This window comes from Oncorhynchus kisutch, linkage group LG14, assembly GCF_002021735.2.
Source record: "Oncorhynchus kisutch isolate 150728-3 linkage group LG14, Okis_V2, whole genome shotgun sequence".
Lineage (NCBI taxonomy): Eukaryota > Metazoa > Chordata > Actinopteri > Salmoniformes > Salmonidae > Oncorhynchus > Oncorhynchus kisutch.
In genome coordinates this window covers 67,363,055-67,382,490 of record NC_034187.2, presented here as the reverse complement: position 1 = coordinate 67,382,490, position 19,436 = coordinate 67,363,055, and the positions used below count along the sequence as shown (strand labels likewise).

At 41.2% G+C, this 19,436-nt stretch overlaps 1 protein-coding gene across 1 annotated transcript; it reads right to left on the bottom strand.

The window, feature by feature from the left end:
• Window positions 1-6,259: 6,259 nt before the first annotated feature.
• LOC109904412 (major histocompatibility complex class I-related gene protein-like) lies at window positions 6,260-8,010 on the bottom strand. Its single transcript, XM_031789256.1, has 3 exons — window positions 7,964-8,010; window positions 6,825-7,116; window positions 6,260-6,594 (listed from the first exon to the last, which is right to left on the bottom strand). Exons 1-3 carry the CDS (start codon window positions 8,008-8,010, stop codon window positions 6,361-6,363), a joined length of 573 nt encoding a protein of 190 aa, XP_031645116.1. The 3' UTR covers window positions 6,260-6,360.
• Between the last annotated feature and the right edge of the window lie 11,426 nt (window positions 8,011-19,436).

The following is a 19,436-nucleotide window of genomic DNA, read 5'->3' as shown; positions in this document are numbered from 1 at the left end:
TTGTTTTACTGTGGATATACAGTATATCACAAAAGTGAGTACACCCCTCACATTTTTGTAAATATGAGTATATCTTTTCATGTGACAACATTGAAGAAATTACACTTTGCTACAATGTAAAGTAGTGAGTGTACAGCTTGTTTTATAGTGTACATTTGCTGTCCCCTCAAAATAACTCAACACACAGCCTCTGGCTCTGGCAAACCTCTGGCAACAAAAGTGAGTACACCCCAAGTGAAAATGTCAAATTTGGGCCCAAAGCGTCAATATTTTGTGTGGCCACCATCATTTTCCAGCACTGCCTTAACCCTCATGGGCATGGAGTTCACCAGAGCTTCACAGGTTGCCACTGGAGTCCTCTTCCACTCCTCCATGACGACATCACGGAGCTGGTGGATGTTAGAGACCTTGCACTCCTCCACCTTCCGTTTGAGGATGCCCCACAGATGCTCAATAGGGTTTAGGTCTGGAGACATGCTTGGCCAGTCCATCACCTTTACCCTCAGCTTCTTTAGCAAGGCAGTGGTCGTCTTGGAGGTGTGTTTGGGGTCGTTATCATGTTGGAATACTGCCCTGCGGCCCAGTCTCCAAAGGGAGGGGATTATGCTCTGCTTCAGTATGTCACAGTACATGTTGGCATTCATGGTTCCCTCAATGAACTGTAGCTCCCCAGTGCCGGCAGCACTCATGCAGGACCAGACCATGACACTCCCACCACCATGCTTGACTGTAGGCAAGACACACTTGTCTTTGTACTCCTCACCTGGTTGCCGCCACACACGCTTGACACCATCTGAACCAAATAAGTTTTGGTCATCAGACCACAGGACATGGTTCCAGTAATCCATGTCCTTAGTCTGCTTTTCTTCAGCAAACTGTTTGCAGGCTTTCTTGTGCATCATCTTTAGAAGAGGCTTCTTTCTGGGACGACAGCCATGCAGACCAATTTGATGCAGTGTACGGCGTATGGTCTTAGCACTGACAGGCTGACCCCCCACCACTTCTACCTCTGCAGCAATGCTGGCAGCACTCATACGTCTATTTCCCAAAGACAACCTCTGGATATGACGCTGAGCATGTGCACTCAACTTCTTTGGTCGACCATGGCGAGGCCTGTTCTGAGTGGAACCTGTCCAGTTAAACCGCTGTATGGTCTTGGCCACCATGCTGCAGCTCAGTTTCAGGGTCTTGGCAATCTTCTTATAGCCCAGGCCATCTTTATGTAGAGCAACAATTCTTTTTTTCAGATCCTCAGAGAGTTCTTTGCCATGAGGTGCCATGTTGAACTTCCAGTGACCAGTCAGTATGAGGGAGTGTGAGAGTGATGACACCAAATTTAACACAACTGCTCCCCATTCACACCTGAGACCTTGTAACACTAACGAGTCACATGACACCGGGGAGGGAAAATGGCTAATTGGGCCCAATTTGGACATTTTCACTTAGGGGTGTACTCACTTTTGTTGACAGCGGTTTAGACATTAATGGCTGGTTGTTGAGTCATTTTGAGGGGACAGCAAATTTACACTATTATACAAGCTGTACACTCACTACTTTACATTGTAGCAAAGTGTCATTTCTTCAGTGTTCAGTGTACACCCCTCACAAAAATGTGAGGGGTGTACTCACTTTTGTGATATACTGTAGATACTTTTGTTCCTGTTTCCTCCAGCATCTTCACAAGGTCCTTTGCTGTTGTTCTGGGATTGACTTGCACTTTTCACAACAAATTACATTCATCTCTAGGAGACAGAACGCGTCTCCTTCCTGAGCGGTATGACGGCTGCGTGGTCCCATGGTGTTTATACTTGTGTACTATTGTTTGTACAGATGAAAGTGGTACCTTCAGGCGTTTAGAAATTGCTGCCAAGGATGAACCAGACTTGTGGAGGTCTACGATTTCTTTTGATTTTCCCATGATGTCAAGCAAAGAGGCACTGGGTTTGAAGGTAGGCCTTGAAATACATCCACAGGTACACCTCCAATTGACTGAAATGATGTCAATTAGCCTATCAGAAGCTTCTAAAGCCATTACATAATTTTCTGGAATTTTTCAAGCTGCTTATAGGCAGTCAACTTAGTGTATGTGAACTTGTGATACAGTGAAATAATCTGTCTGTAAACAATTGTTGGGAAAATTATTTGTGTCATCCACAAAGCAGATGTCATAACTGACTTGCCAAAACGATATTTTGTTAACAAGAAATTTGTGGAGTGGTTGAAAAACTAGTTTTAATAACTCCAACCTAAGTGTATGTGAACTTCCGACTTCAACTGTATATTATTTTATACTAACACAATTGCTAAGAGAAATTTTGTTTAACAAGTAATCTTTTTTATCTTAAAGATAGGGGTAAAAATGATTGGCATCCCCGTTTTCAATACTATACCTCCCCTTGCCAGAAAAATGGCACTGAGCCTTTTTCTAAAATGTTTTATTAGATTGGAGAACAGCTTTAGAAGGAGCAAAATAGCCCCTTAAATTTTACATGACATTTTAGTCATTCAGCAGACGCTCTTATCCAGAGCGAATTACAGTTAGTGCATTCATCAAAGATCCACCATATTTTACAGTAGGTATGAGGTACTTTTCTGTATGTGCACATTTTTCACGCAAAAACCACCACTGGTGTGTGTGGCCAAAGAGCTCTATTTTCATGTCATCTGACCATAGCACCAGTTCCAATGCCATTTATCAAACTCTAGGTGTTTAAATTTGTTAGAAAAAGCTATTTGGCCATGCACACCAGTGGTGGGTTTTGCATCAAGTGAAACATTTTATTATTTTTATTTTATTTTACCTTTTATTTAAGTCAGTGAAGAACAAATTCTTATTGTCAATGACAGCCTAGGAACAGCAGGTTAACTGCCTTGTTCAGGGGCAGAATGACAGTTTTTTACTTTGTCAGCTCAGGGATTCAATCTTGCAACCTCTCGGTTACTAGTCCAACAATCTAACCACTAGGCTTCCTGCTGCCCCATGCAGGAAATAACCCCATACCCACTGTAAAATATGGTGGTGGATCTTTGAGGTTATGGGGAAATTTTACTTCCACTGGTCCTTGAGCTAAAACAATCTGTCCTACTTGTCCGAAGAACTAGTGGCTAAAAAAGCTAATGTCAATTCCTGCTGAGTCAGTGTCTCTGTGTCAGGGAGGCGAAAAGGATCAGAGGACCAATATGCGGCGTGGTAAGTCCATGGTTCTTTTAATACGTAAATGTACACATGAACACTACAAAACAATAAACATGGAAAACCTAAACAGTCATATCTGGTGCAAAGACAGAGACAGGAACAATCACCCACAAACACACAGTGACACCCAGGCTACCTAAGTATGATTCTCAATCAGAGACAACTAATGACACCTGCCTCTGATTGAGAACCATACTAGGCCGAAACATAGAAATACCCAAATCATAGAAAAACAAACATAGACTGCCCACCCAACTCACGCCCTGACCATACTAAATAATGGCAAAACAAAGGAAATAAAGGTCAGAACGTGACACTCTGTTACACCGACACCATGGTTGTGTCCCAAATGGCACCCTATTTCCTATTTAGTGCACTACTTTTGATCAGAGCCCATAGACCCATAACTACTATGGGGCCTGGTAGAGCACCATATAGGGAATAGGCTGACATTTGAGCCCATATGACTGGAACAGAGCAGTCAGAACAGCATCACCACAGGGCTGAACTTACTGTGGGCCTTTCAACATCAGCGTGTCAGGAAAACACAGCAGACATTTTGTCTTTTCATAACAAAGATACAAACATTAATACAAATGTGGTCTCTAATTAGTTTAAATTGGCTTGCTGATTATAGCTGGTTTCTCTTTAATAGGCTACAACTACAAATCAAATCAAATCAAATTGTATTTGTCACATACACAAGGTTAGCAGATGTTAATGCGAGTGTAGTGAAATGCTTGTGCTTCTAGTTCCGACAATGCAGTAATAACCAGCGAGTAATCTAACCTAACAATTCCACAACTACTACCTTATACACACAAGTGTAAAGGGACAAAGAATATGTACATAAAGATATATGAATGAGTGATGGTACAGAACGGCATAGGCAAGATGCAGTAGATGGTATCGAGTACAGTATATACATATGAGATGAGTAATGTAGGGTATGTAAACATAAAAGTGGCATAGTTTAAAGTGGCTAGTGATACATGTATTACGTAAAGATGGCAAGATGCAGTAGATGATATAGAGTACAGTATATACATATGAGATGAGTAATATAGGGTATGTAAACACTATATTAAGTGGCAATGTTTAAAGTGGCTAGTGATACATTTTTTTAACATCAATTTCCATCCATTTCCATTATTAAAGTGGCTGGAGTTGAGTCAGTATGTTGGCAGCAGCCACTCAGTGTTAGTGGTGGCTGTTTAACAGTTTGATGGCCTTGAGATAGAAGCTGTTTCTCAGTCTCTCGGCCCCTGCTTTGATGCACCTGTAGGCGAGGTCAGGTTTTTATGATCAACGAACTTCACAATGAAGTTTGCTTTGAGTATAAAAAAGGCTAGAAAAATACAGCAACTTTCAGTATAAACATATTATGTGAAAAATGTTACCTTTTGGATTGACTTTGGTCTGATGCACATATTTACATCTGTTTACACATTCATGTCCTCATTTTGTACATTACTTATATTCTATATTTACATTTTGCACATATTCCATATTAACATTATGTACATTACTTGGATGTTTACCTAGACTAGAACAACCATAATATTGTAATAAATGACCCACCCACTTAACTTGATAGTTATCTAGAATGAGAAGTTCTTCGTAATGTGGGAAACTGGTGGAGGAATATACTGTATAATACTTAAAGAAATCCATGTAGGAAAATACAAATGATAGGGGAGAACACTAGTTGGAATGACATCCCTGAATGTAATGAATCTACCCCATGTTTCTGGTCCCCACTAGTCTCTGTGTTCCTGGTAGTTGTTGCATGACTCCCTGGTCCTGCTCCTGTTTAACCAGACAGCAGCCAGCAGGACCCGAAAGTAGCAGCAGCTTCCACACTCCCAATGATGAAACCTGCATTGTCATCCTCTGGAATGAAAAAAATATGTTAATGAATTATGGGTACTTGTTTAGGCGTTGGTCTTAGTATGACATGACATAAGTTAGGGACACTCCTCCACAGCTTCTCAGTGCTTACAAAGATCATATTACAGTTCTTATTGTAAATGTCCATGAGAAAATGGTAACTGGCTATGCAATTTGAATTCAACCGTGCAGACATTAATTGCAAGTGATGTAATTATGATCTGTGGTATTCCAACTAGTTTTGGATTCAAACTCATCTGTCCCGTTGATGAGTAAAAAATGGTCCCCAAAATTGGACTTCATTGGCCAGGAAAGAGGACACCTTTCCACACAGTAAATGCTTTATCATTGAGGTCATTTGTTTTTATTTTGAACGTTTGGTATGCTAAGTTTGGGAATTTGTGGTTTATGAGGTAAAAATAAATTAATAGCCTATGACTATATGCATAGAGTTAAATGTTTTACCAATATTCAAAGGCAAAAATGATCAATTAACATGACAGAGGTCCTTTGTGTAGACTGTAGCCTCTCTACAAGTATGCCGTAACATTCACAGTTTCTCTGTATGATCATAATTACTAACTCCAGTTGGTCTTGACCACCTGAGTGTTCCAGTCTGATGGTGACTTCATCCTCAGGGTATAACGACACAGGGCAAGACCCAGATGGTGACTTCATCCTCAGGGTATAACGACACAGGGCAAGACCCAGATGGTGACTTCATCCTCAGGGTATAACGACACAGGGCAAGACCCAGATGGTGACTTCATCCTCAGGGTATAACGACACAGGGCAAGACCCAGATGGTGACTTCATCCTCAGGGTATAACGACACAGGGCAAGACCCAGATGGTGACTTCATCCTCAGGGTATAACGACACAGGGCAAGACCCAGATGCAGACATAGGAGGCAGATGGTTCGAATCTCTGATATTTATTGAACAACCAAGGGGCAGGCTAGAGGCAAGTCGAGGACAGGCAAAAGTTCATAAACCAGGTCAGAGTCCAAACGGTACAGGGCGGCAGGCAGGCTCGAGGTCAGGGCAGGCTGAATGGTCAGGCAGGCGGACTCAGTGTCAGGGCAGGCAAGAGGTCAAATCAGAGTCTAGTAGAAAACAGGAACTCGGAAAATACAGATAAACAGAGAACACAAGTATAAATATGCTGGGGGTAATGGGGAAGATGGGCAACACCTGGATTAGGGTGGAGATGAGCACAAAGACTGGTGGAACAGATCAGGGTGTAATACAGGGTTCTTGTTGGACCACACAGCTTTAGGTGTTGTTGTTGTCCCACTCCTTAGGGTCCACTGTCAGACGAGACCTTATCTGGAAGATCCCGTCGTGGTTGGGGAGGGTCTCTCCATACTTCACATCCTCATGGATATCCTGTTCTCCTCTCATCCGCATCACCATCACTCCTCTGGGGTAGAAACCTGTAGCATGACATGTCACAACTGGAGAGGGGGGGGTCTTCTGGAGGATAGACACTGGGGGAGAGACATGGGTGTGGAAAGAAAGGATGGAAGAGAGAGAAGGGTGGGGTAAAGAGACAGAGATGGGAGAGAAAGAATGACAGGGAAAAGATGTAGAGCAGAATAAGGAAGTTGTTATTAGCAATGCACAGTGTTAACAGTATTGTGAATTATGTACAATTCAATGCACACATTTAAAAACTCAACAGTATTAAATAAGAATTGTGTATGTAGAAGAAATTGTCCCAGTGTTTCTGTACCTATCCTCTGCAGAGTACTCTTCCCATTCTGCAGATACTTCTTGAGACAAGTTATACACCTCTGGGTGAGGTAATGCTTATACCCCTCATTGACAGCTATGTTACTGTCATACTTGTGTTTGGTGATGACAGCCTGTGGCTTTGGAGTGACCCATGTCATTGTCTTTAGGTCAAATGAGATGAAATCCTCTCTATCATGACCATACTGGAACAACACATCAGTGATACCAGTCTCTTCATCCCACTCACAACCATACATTACCTGGGATATGTGCACACCAGAGAGAGAGAGGCAACGAGAGAGACCGAATGAGGTTCAGAGTAAGAGTTGTCGAGATATCATCACAGTGCACTGCTTTCTCTGTTCGTTGCTTTCTCTCTTATCAGAGACTCACACAGGGAGGAGGCTCTGCTGTTGGTTACAGAGGAGGGTAATACACACACACATGCTTAGTTAAGTTGATATTTAATAGTAGAAATATTCTACAATTACCACATATACAGTAACTCTATGTACTAACTCAACAATAGTATGTAATAAATGACACAGAAGATAGACATACTGACAGATACGGTAGGTTAGTACCTATTGAGAGATGGTGTGGCTGTTCAGCTTTTTAGGTACACCCATTTAGTACCGTATTGGACACCCTTTTTCCTCCAGAAGAGCCTGAATTCTCTGGAGCATGGAAAAGTTACTCAATTGGTATCATGGGACCTAATGTATGCAAGGAAAACATTACCCACACCATTATACCACCACCACCAGCCTGTTCCGTTGACACTGAGAGCCACTTCTTCTTGTTTTTTGCTGATAGGAGTGAAACCCGGTGGGGCCGTCTGCTGCAATAGTCCATCCGTGACACGGACCGACGAGATGTGTGTTACGAGATGCCATTCTGCAAACAACTGTTGTACTGTACTTTTATTTGCCTGTTCGGGGCAGCCTGTTATCTTGCATGATTCTTGCCATTCACCTTCGACCTCTCATCAACGAGCTGTTTTTGCCCACAGGACTGCCTCTGACTGGATGTTTTTTTTTGTCACACCCTTCTCTGGAGGCATTCCTTCTCAGCCCTAGACACAGTCTTGCGTGAAAAGTCCAGGAGGCCGACCGTTTCTAAAATTCTGGAACCGGCGCACCTGGCACTGACGATCATATCACTCTCAAAGTCGCTTAGGTCACACATTTTGCCCATTTTAACATTCAACTGAACACTAACCCAATGCCTGTGTGCCTGCATTATATAGCAAGCCATGGCCACATGAGTAATTGGTGGTGTACCTAATAAACTGGCCACTCACTGAGCGTACTTTTGAATGTTATTCTCTGAATGATGAGATGGGGATAATGTGCACTATTTCTGAAAACCAACTTTGAAATTCTAGTAAAGTGGAATATTAATAAATTCCCCATTAAAGTAGTTCACAATTGGCTCCTGGCAGCACACACATTAACTTCAGCATGTTGTTATTTTTTTACTGTATGATTTTATGTTTTTCAAGAAATAATGAAAAATAGTCATTTTTACCAATCCAACAAAAGGCCTGAGGAATGCCACATTCAAAACAACTGGGAACTCCAAAATATGAGGTCAAATCATGAAGTCAGTAATCTTCTGGTGGGAAAGTCAGAGCTCTAGAAAGTAGTGACCATGTTGTGCTGCTGCCATGTCATGTGTTGCTAACATGCTGTGTTGGTGTCTTAGGTCTCTCGCTATGTGGTGTTGTGGTGTCTCCCTTGTTGTGATGTGCATTTTTGTCCTATATATATTTTTTTTTATCCAAGCCCCTGTCCCCGCAGGGGGCCTTTTGCCTTTTGGTAGGCCGTCATTGCAAATAAGAATTTGTTCTTAACTGACTAGTTAAATAAAGGTGAAATCAAATAAAAGGCTCCCGAGCGGGAATTCCCGATTTGGATGAGATTTTAAAAAAATTTAAAAAAAATCCCAGTCTGTGCTCGTTCTTTTCCCCGGAGTTCCCAGATGTTTTGAATGCACTGAAGTAGAATGTTGGAGATTTCCAGGTTCCCAGTTCTGAGTTCCTAGTTGCTTTGAATGCGGCATAAGCCAGGGGTAGACAGCCCTGGGCCTCTACGCATCAGTGCTGATCTAGGATCAGGTCCCCTATGTCGATGTCCTCTTATTCATTATGATCTAAAAGGCCAAGCTGATCCTTAATCAGCACTCTGACTCTGAGTAGTTTGATACAGGCTTTCGAATGCTGGTGCCTGTACATGTGTCAGTGCCTATCAATGATTTATGTACAGAAGAGAATAGACATTTTACAATGATGGCATTATACCGCCTGGTACGGCAACTGCTCCGCCCACAACCATAAGGCTCTCCAGAGGGTAGTGAGGTCTGCACAACGCATCACCGGGGGCAAACTACCTGCCCTCCAGGACACCTACACCACCCGATGTCACAGGAAGGCCATAAAGATCATCAAGGACAACAACCACCCGAGCCACTGCCTGTTCACCCCGCTATCATCCAGAAGGCGAGGTCAGTACAGGTGCATCAAAGCTGGGACCGAGAGACTGAAAAACAGCTTCTATCTCAAGGCCATCAGACTGTTAAACAGCCACCACTAACATTGAGTGGCTGCTGCCAACACACTGACTCAACTCCAGCCACTTTAACAATGGGAATTGATGGAAATGTATGTAAAATATATGACTAGCCACTTTAAACAATGCTACTTAATATGTTTACATACCCTACATTATTCATCTCATATGTATATACTGTACTCGATACCATCTACTGCATCTTGCCTATGCCGTTCTGTACCATCACTCATTCATATATCTTTATGTACATATTCTTTATCCCTCTACACTTGTGTGTATAAGGTAGTAGGTTTGGAATTGTTAGGTTAGATTACTTGTTGGTTATTACTGCATTGTCGGAACTAGAAGCACAAGCATTTCGCTACACTCGCATTAACATCTGCTAACCATGTGTATGTGACAAATACATTTGATTTGATTTGATAAGAGTGAGGCAGGGCAAAGTTGACAAACGAAACAACCTTATTTCAAACAGATTAAAAAACACCATTATTTGTTATTATTTGCTGATGGAGCGTGAACGCAGAGAAGCAAAGTAATAAGACACTAACTTGGTTGGTTCGGTTGTTAAAACACTTTGAAAGAACATTCCCATCAATTATAGATGCTCGCTCACATATCTATGGATCAAAAACAGACTCCATCTAAGCGGAGTAAATTAAAGTATTAAGGGTCTGTCCTCCTCGGATGAGGAATAGGAAGGATCAGACAAAAATGCAGCGTGGTAAGTGTCCATGTTCATTTTAATAAATAAACTGAAAACTGCAATAACCAAAAGACAACAAAGAGAGCGCGGGAACGAAACAGTTCTGTAAGGTGCAGACACACAAAACAGAAAACAACTACCCACAAACACAGGTGGGAACAGGCTACCTAAGTATGGTTCTCAATCAGAGACAACGATTGACAGCTGCCTCTGATTGGGAACCATACCTGGCCAAACACATAGAAATACACCACACAGAACAAAACATAAAATGAACAACATAGAATGCCACCCCAACTCACGCCAAGACCAAACCAAAATAGAGACATTAAAAAGGAACTAAGGTCAGGATGTGACAGGGTCGGACTGGCCATGCATGAAAATTATGTTGCGAAGCAGGAATTTGAGGCAATTTAAAATTTGTTACAATCGACCACATCACAGAAAAACTAGGCAGGGTAAAGCTCCTATGTTTACAAAGTGAATGTATCAGCTTGTATTGCTCACAAACATAACTTTTACTTTATCTGACAGTTTGTGCATTCATCAACAAAAACATAGTAAAAAGAAATTATGCAATAGTACAACGACCGGTAAAGTTGTCTGTTGATTGCCAAAGTTGTCTTTTTGGTTTAGGGACCGAGGAGAAAACGCAATAACTTGTGGTAAGATTGGTCCTGTGCAAAATGTCAAAATGTCATCAGATGGACAGGTTTATAAGTAAATGAAAAGCTGAGAAAATGATGAAAAACGTTCCTGATAAGATAACAAGTTACACAGGCATTAAAATTCTCAACATATGCTGAAAGAAATAAAAAAAAATTATATTCCTGTTCCCAGACAAAATGAACATTTGTTGTATAGTTTTACTACAAGAATGCGACATTTTGCATGAGTTAATAAAAGTGGTGTAAAAATGTATTTAAAATACTTTAAAAACCTCTCTGGGATATATGGGACTCTAGCATCCCAACTGGCCAACATCCAGTGAAAATGCAGAGCGCCAAATTCAAATAAATTCCTATAAAAATTAATTTTTCATGAAATCACACATTCAATATACCAAATTAAAGCTACACTTGTTGTGAATCCAGCCAACGTGTCAGATTTTCAAGCTATTATCTGAGGATAGCACCCAAGCAAACAAACCCAGACCATCATATTTCAACCCTCCAGGCGCAACACAAAACGCAGAAATAAAGATATAATTCATGCCTTACCTTTGACGAGTTTCTTCTGTTGGCACTCCAATATGTCCCATAAACATCACAAATTATCCTTTTGTTCTATTAATTCCTTCGATATATATCCAAAATGTCCATTTATTTGGTGCATTTGATCCAGAAAAATAAAAAAAGATCTCAAAAGTTATCTGTAAGCTTTGTTCAAACATTTCAAAGTACTTTTGTATTACAACTTTAGGTATTTTTTAATGTAAATAATTGATAAAATTGAAGATGGGATGATCTGTGTTCAATACAGGAGGAAAACAAAGTCTAGCTAGCCTCTGTGTAACGCGCCTCTAACAAAGAGTACACTTCCCTCCAGCCTCATTCTGAACAGTGTTACTTCTTAGTTTCTCAAAGGAATATCCTCAACCAATTTCTAAAGACTGTTGACATACAGTGGAAAAAATAGGAACTGCAAGAAGGTCCCTTAGAAATCTGGATTCCCAATGAAACCCTATTGAAAAGAGTGACCTAATAAGTTATGTTATTGTCACAGACATGATTCAAACAGTTCTAGATACTTTGGAGTGTTTTCTATCCAAATCTACTAATAATATGCATATCTTAGCATCTGGGCATGAGTAGCAGGCAGTTTAATTTGGGCACGCTTTTCATCCAAAATTCCGAATGCTGCCCCCTATCCTAGAGAAGTTCAGTATTTCTCTGTTGTCTGTACTTTACTTTACTATTTACATTTTTGACTACTTTTTGTTTTACTTCTACATTCCTACAGAAAATAATGTACTTTTTACGTTTTCTGTGACACTCAAAAGTAGCGGGACAACTTCCGGTGAAACTGGAGGGCGCGCAATTCAAATAAATAATCATAGAAATTATGGATATTAAACATTTAGGAACATACAAGTGTCTTATATTGGTTAAAAGCTTAAATTCTTATTAATCTAACTGCACTGTCTGATTTACAATAGGCTTTACAGTGAAAGCATGCCATGCGATTATTTGAGGACGGTGCTCCACATCAAAATATTGTTCCACCAGCACAGGTTTCATAAATTCACAAATAGCGATAAAATATTCACTTACTTTTTGAAAATCTTCCTCTGATTTGTCATCCAAAGGGTCCCAGCTACAACATTTAGTGTTGTTTTGTTAGATAAAATCCTTCTTTATATCCCAAAAAGTCTGTTTAGTTGGTGCCATCGATTTGAGTAATTCACTCAATCAACATGCAGAGAAAGGAATCCAAAAGCTACCGCTAAACTTTGTTAAAACAAGTTAAAATACGTTTCTATTTAATCCTCAGGTACCCTAAATTGTAAATAAACTATATTATTTCATACAGAAAGAAGTATGTTCAATAGGAAAATGATATTAGCAGGTGCGCGTCCTCTTCATCGTGCGCGCATAGACTGATTTCTAAGTCTGTATCCCAGTACTAAAACTCACAATTCTTCCTCGTTTGGGAAGAAACAAGCCTGAAACCTTGAACAAGGACTACTGACATCCAGTGGAAGCCATAGGAATTGCATACTGGGAGCTGGATTTAATTTTTTCCCTATACGTTCTAATGGAGGAACATGGGCTCTCAAAACAAAAAATATGTCCGGTTTGGTTTTTCTTTGAATTTTCTCCTACCATATCTATTGTGTTATAGTCGCTTACATTATTTAAACATTTCTACAAAGTTCAGAGTTTTCTTTCCAATGGTACCAATTATATGCATATCTGGATTTAGTTTAGTTTAGTTTACTTTGGGGACGTCAGTCAGGCGGAAATGGAGAAAAATAGACCCTAGCCTGTAGAAGTTTTGAATGCTTAGCCGGACAGCACAAGGGTCCAATTCACACACTTGACCAGGGAGAACATCCCTGGTCATCCCTGCTGCTTGTGATCTAGCAGACTCATTAAACGCAAATGCTTTAGTGAGTGTGCCCCTGGCTATCCGTACATTTTAAAAACAAGAAAATGCTGCTGTCTGCTTAATATAAGGAATTTGAAATTGTTTGTACTTTTACTTATGATGCTTAATATAGGGAATTTGAATTATTTGTACTTTTACTTTTGATGTTTAACTGTTCATTAATCACGTTACTCCATTTTGTTTATTTTGTTTCTGTCGGCCCCAGCCTCGAACTCAGGCCCTGTGTGTAGTTAACTGACCCTCTATGCCCATTCATCGCCATTTTACCTGTTGTTGTTGTCTTAGCTGATTAGCTGTTGTTGTCTTACTCGTTCTTGTCTTAGCTAGCTCTCCCAATCAACACCTGTGATTGCCTTATGCCTCGCTTTATGTCTCTCTCTAATGTCAATATGCCTTGTATACTGTTGTTTAGGGTAGTTAGCATTGTTTTATTTTACTACGGAGCCCATAGTCCCACTCAACATGCCTCAGATACCTATTTTGTCCCACCTACACATGTGGTGACCGCACCTAGCATAACTAGTGCCTCCATAGACGCAACCTCTCATATGTCCACTCAATGCCTTGGTTTACCTCCACTGTACCCGCACACTACCATATCCCTGTCTGTACATTATGCCCTGAATCTATCCTACCACGCCCAGAAATCTTCTCCTTTTATTCTCTGTCCCATACGCACTAGACGACCAGTTTTGATAGCATTTAACCGTACCCTCATCCTACTCCTCTGTTGCTTGGGTGATGTAGAGGCTAACCCAGGCCCTGTGTGTCCCCAGACGCTCTCATTTGTTGACTTATGTAACCATAAAAGCCTTGGTTTCATGCATGTTAACATCAGAAGCCTCCTCCCTAAGTTTGTTTTACTCACTGCTTTAGCACACTCCGCCAACCCTGATGTCCTTGCGGTGTCTGAATTCTGGCTTAGGAAGGCCATCAAAAATTTGGAGATTTCCATCCCCAACTACAACATTTTCCGTCAAGATAGAACTGCCGAAAGGGGAGGAGTTAGCCTGCAGAGTTTTGGCATACTATCCAGGTCAATGCCCAAACAGTTCGAGCTTCAAATTTAAAAAATGAATCTTTCCAGAAATAAGTCTCTCACTGCTGCCGCATGTTATAGGCCCCCCTCAGCACCCAGCTGTGCCCTGGACACCATATGTGAATTGATCGCCGCTGCCCCCCCCCCATCTATCTTCAGAGTTCGTTCTGTTAGGTGACCTAAACTGGGATATGCTTAACACCCTGGCCGTCCTACAATCTAAGACAGGTTCCCTCAATCTCACACAAATTATCAAGGAACCCACCAGGTACAACCCTAAATCCGTAAACATGGGCATTCTCAAAGATATTATCCTGACCAACTTGCCCTCCAAATACACCTCTGCTCTTTTCAATCAGGATCTCAGCGATCACTGCCTCATTGCCTGCATCTGTTATGGGTCTGCGGTCAAACGACCAGCCCTCATCACTGTCAAACGCTCCCTAAAACACTTCTGCGAGCAGGCCTTTCTAATCAACCTGGCCCGGGTATTCTGGAAGGATATTGACCTCGTCAGTTCAGTAGAGGATGCCTGGTTGTTCTTTAAAAGTAATTTCCTCATCTTAAATAAGCATGCCCCTTTCAAAAAATGTAGAACTAAGAACAGATATAACCCTTGGTTCACTCCAGACCTGATTCCCCTCGATCAGCACAAAAACATCCTGTGGCATACTGCGCTAGCATCAAATAGTCCCTGCGATATGCAACTTTTCAGGGAAGTCAGGAACCAACACACACAGTCAGTTAGGAAAGCAAAGGCTAGCTTTTTCAAACAGAAATTTGCATTCTGTAGCTTTAACTCCAAAAAGTTTTGGGACACTGTAAAGTCCATGGAGAATAAGAGCACCTCTTTTTAGCTGCCTACTGCACTGAGGCTAGGAACCACTGTCACCACCAATAAATCCACGATAATCAAGTATTTCAATAAGCATTTCTCTATGGCTGGCCATGCTTTCCTCCTGGATACCTCAACCCTGGCCAACAGCTCCGCCCCCCCCACAGCTACTTGCCCAAGCCTCCCAGCTTTTCCTTTACCCAAATCTAGATAGCAGATGTTCTGAAAGAGCTACAAAACCTGGACCCATACAAATCAGCTGGGCTAGACAATCTGGACCCTCTCTTTCTAAAATTATCCGCCGCCATTGTTGCAACCCCTATTACTAGTCTGTTCAACCTCTTTCATATTGTCCGAGATTCCTAAAGATTGGAAAGCTGACGCAGTCATCCCACTCTTCAAAGGGGGTGACACTCTCAGACCCAAACTGTTATAGACCTATATCCATCCTGCCCTGTCTTTCTAAAGTCTTCGAAAGCCAAGTTAATAAACAGATCACTGACCATTTCGAATCCCACCGTACCTTCTACACTATGCAATCCGGTTTTTGAGCTGGTCACGGGTGCACGTCAGCCACGCTTAAGGTACTAAACGATATCATAACCCCCATCGACAAAAGACAGTACTGTGCAGCCGTCTTCATTGACCTGGCCAAGGCTTTCGACTCTGTCCATCACCGTATTCTTATCGGCAGACTCAACAGCCTTGGTTTTTCAAATGACTGCCATACAACTCTCCTTCCGTGGCCTCCAACTGCTCTTAAACGTTAGTAAAACTAAATGCATGCTCTTCAACCAATTGCTGCCCGTACCCGCCCGCCCGACTAGCATCACTACTCTGGACGGTTCTGACTTAGAATATGTGGACAACTACAAATACCTGGGTGTCTGGCTAGACTGTAAACTCTCCTTCCAGACTCATATTAAACATTTCCAATCCAAAATTAAATCTAGAATCAGCTTCCTATTTCGCAAGAAAGCCTCCACTCACACCGCCAAACATACCCTCGTAAAACTGACTAGCCTACCGATCCTCGACTTCGGCGATGTCATTTACAAAATAGCCTCCAACACTCTACTCAGCAAATTGGATGTAGTCTATCACAGTGCCATCCATTTACTGACCTGTATGCTCTGTATGCCACCACTGTGACCTGTATGCTCTCGTCAGCTGGCCCTCGCTACATATTTGTCTCCAGTCCCAATGACTCCAGGTTATCAAAAAGTATTTTCTAGGTAAAGCTCCACCTTATCTCAGCTCACTGGTCACCATAACAACACCCACAAGGTATATCTCACTGGTCATCCCCAACGCCAACCTCTCCTTTGGCCGCCATTCCTTCCAGTTCTCTGCTGCCAATGACTGGAACGAATTGCAAAAATCGCTGAAGTTCGAGACTGATATCTCCCTCACTAAATTTAAGCATCAGCTATCTGCGCAGTTTACCGATTGCTGCAGCTGTACACAGCCCATCTGTAAATAGACCATCCAACTACCTACCTCATCCCCATATTGTTTTTATTTACTTTTTTTGTTGCTATTTTGCACACCAGTATTTCTACTTGCACATCATCATCTGCACATCTATCACTCCAGTGTTCATTTGCTAAATTGTAATTATTTTGCTACTATGGCCTATGTATTGCCTTACCTCCATACTCCCATTTACACATATTGTATATAGATTTTTCTATTGTGTTATTGACTGTACTTTTGTTTATCCCACGTGTAACTCTGTGTTGTTTATTGTCGCACAGCTTTGCTTTATCTTGGCCAGGTCGCAGTTGTAAATGAGAACTTGTTCTCAACTGGCCTACCTGGTTAAATAAAGGTAAAATTAATACAAATAAAAAGTATATTTTAGCAATTCAATTTACTCATGATACTTAAGTATATGTAAAACCCAATCGTTTTAGACTTTTACTCAAGTATTTTACTGGGTGACTTTCATTTTTACTTGAGTCATGTTCTATTAAGGTATCTTTAATTTTACTCAAGTATGATAATTGGGTACTTTTTCCACCACTGGTTATTATTATATTATGCTTCATGTGAGAGGTTATAGGCCTACATTCGTGTCCATATTTCAGTTACTATTCCATTTAACCCGTATGAATTTAAATGAGGAATATTTAGTTCATTCATGTATACAGGGATACTCGTGAGCGGTATATCAAAGGTGCATGTAAAAAGCTTATCCCGAAAATGGTGCCGAAGAGGATGGCTGACGTTTTACATGCCTGTAATCAATTGTGCTTTTTTGTTCATTTTTTGCGTTGTTTTTGTAACTATTTTGTAATTTATTTTGTACATAATGTTGCTGCGTCCGTCTCTTATGACCGAAAATGATTTATGGACATCAGAACTGGGATTACTCACCACGGACTGGAAGAAGCTTTTTCCTTTAATCAGTCTGAAACAACTCTGTTGGGAAAATGTGCATATTGTTTTTATGCAGATTTCAGAATATTTGCATGACAATCTGTCATCAATTGGATGAAAACCTAGATACTGAAAGTATGAAACAGTCCGCAATGCATGAATAAATTACTATGCAAAGCAGGATTTTGAGCCAATGAAAATTTGCTACAGTTCCTCACATTACTAAAAACTAGGCAGGTCAAAGACATGGTTGTGAAGTGAAAGTAGCTTTCCTTGCTAACTCACACAGACAACTACTGAAATCTGACACGGTGGGAGTCTATTTATTTTAGAGTATTTTAATTGCACACTTGAATCCATTAAATAACAAAAAAGAGAATAAAAATACATTATATGCAAAAAGAAAAACCCACACATGATTTATTCCCTTTCTCATTGTATTGATAACACATTTTAAAGAATTGACACAAGTACATGTTTTGCATTATCAAATGCATGTCAGAATGTGATTCCATCAAAATAATTTATAGTAGGACTAACATAATTATGTTAGTAACCAAATATCAACAGTCTGATAAAGCTCCTTTGACATGATGCTCTACAATACGTCTTCTTGTTTGTCTCCCTACCATCAGACTCTGTTTCTCCCCTCTCAGCCTCTCTGACGTTCTGTCTCCACCTTCCACCAGCATGTGCCTGTTCACCAGCATGTGACTGTTCACAGCCAGAAACGTATGTTACACAACAGGGGACAGGCACCAATGGCAAGCAAGCACAGAAAAGATTGGTGCTGAGGGGTCATTTTATTATTTTTATTTTTTTATGCATATTTACAAGTAGATTTAAACTAAAATGTTATCCAATATAGTTAGGGGTTCAACAGCAAAGCTGGGAAAGGTGATGAGGAGAGAAAGCATGAAGCTACTGTAGACTATTGAGGTGCACCCTAGCAGCTCTGTGAGAATCAGCCTGAATTAACTAGAATAATGAATCGTTGTTCTCCCGTTTGAAGTCTTCACTGTTGCATTAAGATCATCCACTGCATTTCACACAACTGTATATATTTATTCATTCATGTATTCAGCTGCTTTATTACCTGTACTTAAGCAGGGAGATTCTATTTTAGATCCTGCCTATGGGGAGCAGACACCAGAAAATATGTTAACATAGACACTGAGTGTACAAAACATAATGTACACCTGCTCTTTCCATGACATAGACTGACCAGATGAATCAAATCAAATCAAATTGTATTTCTCACATGCGCCAAATACACCAGGTGTATACCTTACAGTGAAAGGCCTGGATAGCCATTTGATTAGATGTTCAGGAGTCTTATGGCTTGGGGGTAGAAGCTGTTTAGAAGCTTGGACCTAGACTTGGCGCTCCGGTACCGCTTCCCGTGCGGTAGCAGAGAGAACAGTCTATGACCAGGGTGGCTGGAGTCTTTGACAATTTTTAGGGCCTTCCACTGACACCACCTGGTATAGAGGTCCTGGATGGTAGCAAACTTGGCCCCAGTGATGTACTGGGCCCTACGCACTACCCTCTGTAGTGCCTTGCGGTCGTAGGCCGAGCAATTGCCATACCAGGCAGTGATGCAACCATGCTCTCGATGGTGCAGTTGTAGAACGTTTTGAGGATCTGAGGACCCATGTCAAATCTGTTCAGTCTCTTGGGGGGGAATAGGTTTTGTCGTGCTCTCTTCACGACTGTCTTGGTGTGCTTGGACCGTGTTAGGTTGTTGGTGATGTGGACACCAAGGAACTTGAAACTCTCAACCTGCTCCACTTCAGCCCCGTCGATGAGAATGGGGGTGTGCTCGGTCCTCCTTTTCCTGTAGTCCAGGTGAAAGCTATGATCCCTTAAATTATGTCACTTGTTAAATCCACTTCAATCAGTGTAGATGAAGGAGAGGAGACGGGTGAAAAAAACTATTTATGTATTTTAGTAGGTGCCAGGTGCACC

What these genes read in the sequence shown, in the direction of transcription:
- LOC109904412 (XM_031789256.1), bottom strand. Translation starts at nt 8,010, where the DNA reads ATGTGTGACCTAAGCGACTTTGAGAGTGATATGATCGTCAGTGCCAG. An exon ending in GATATGATCGTCAGTGCCAG is followed by an intron (nt 7,117 to 7,963) that starts GTGCGCCGGTTC and finishes CGGTCTCTCTCG; the next exon opens with TTGCCTCTCTCTCTCTGGTG. An exon ending in GGAAGAGTACTCTGCAGAGG is followed by an intron (nt 6,595 to 6,824) that starts ATAGGTACAGAA and finishes CTTTCTTTCCAC; the next exon opens with ACCCATGTCTCTCCCCCAGT.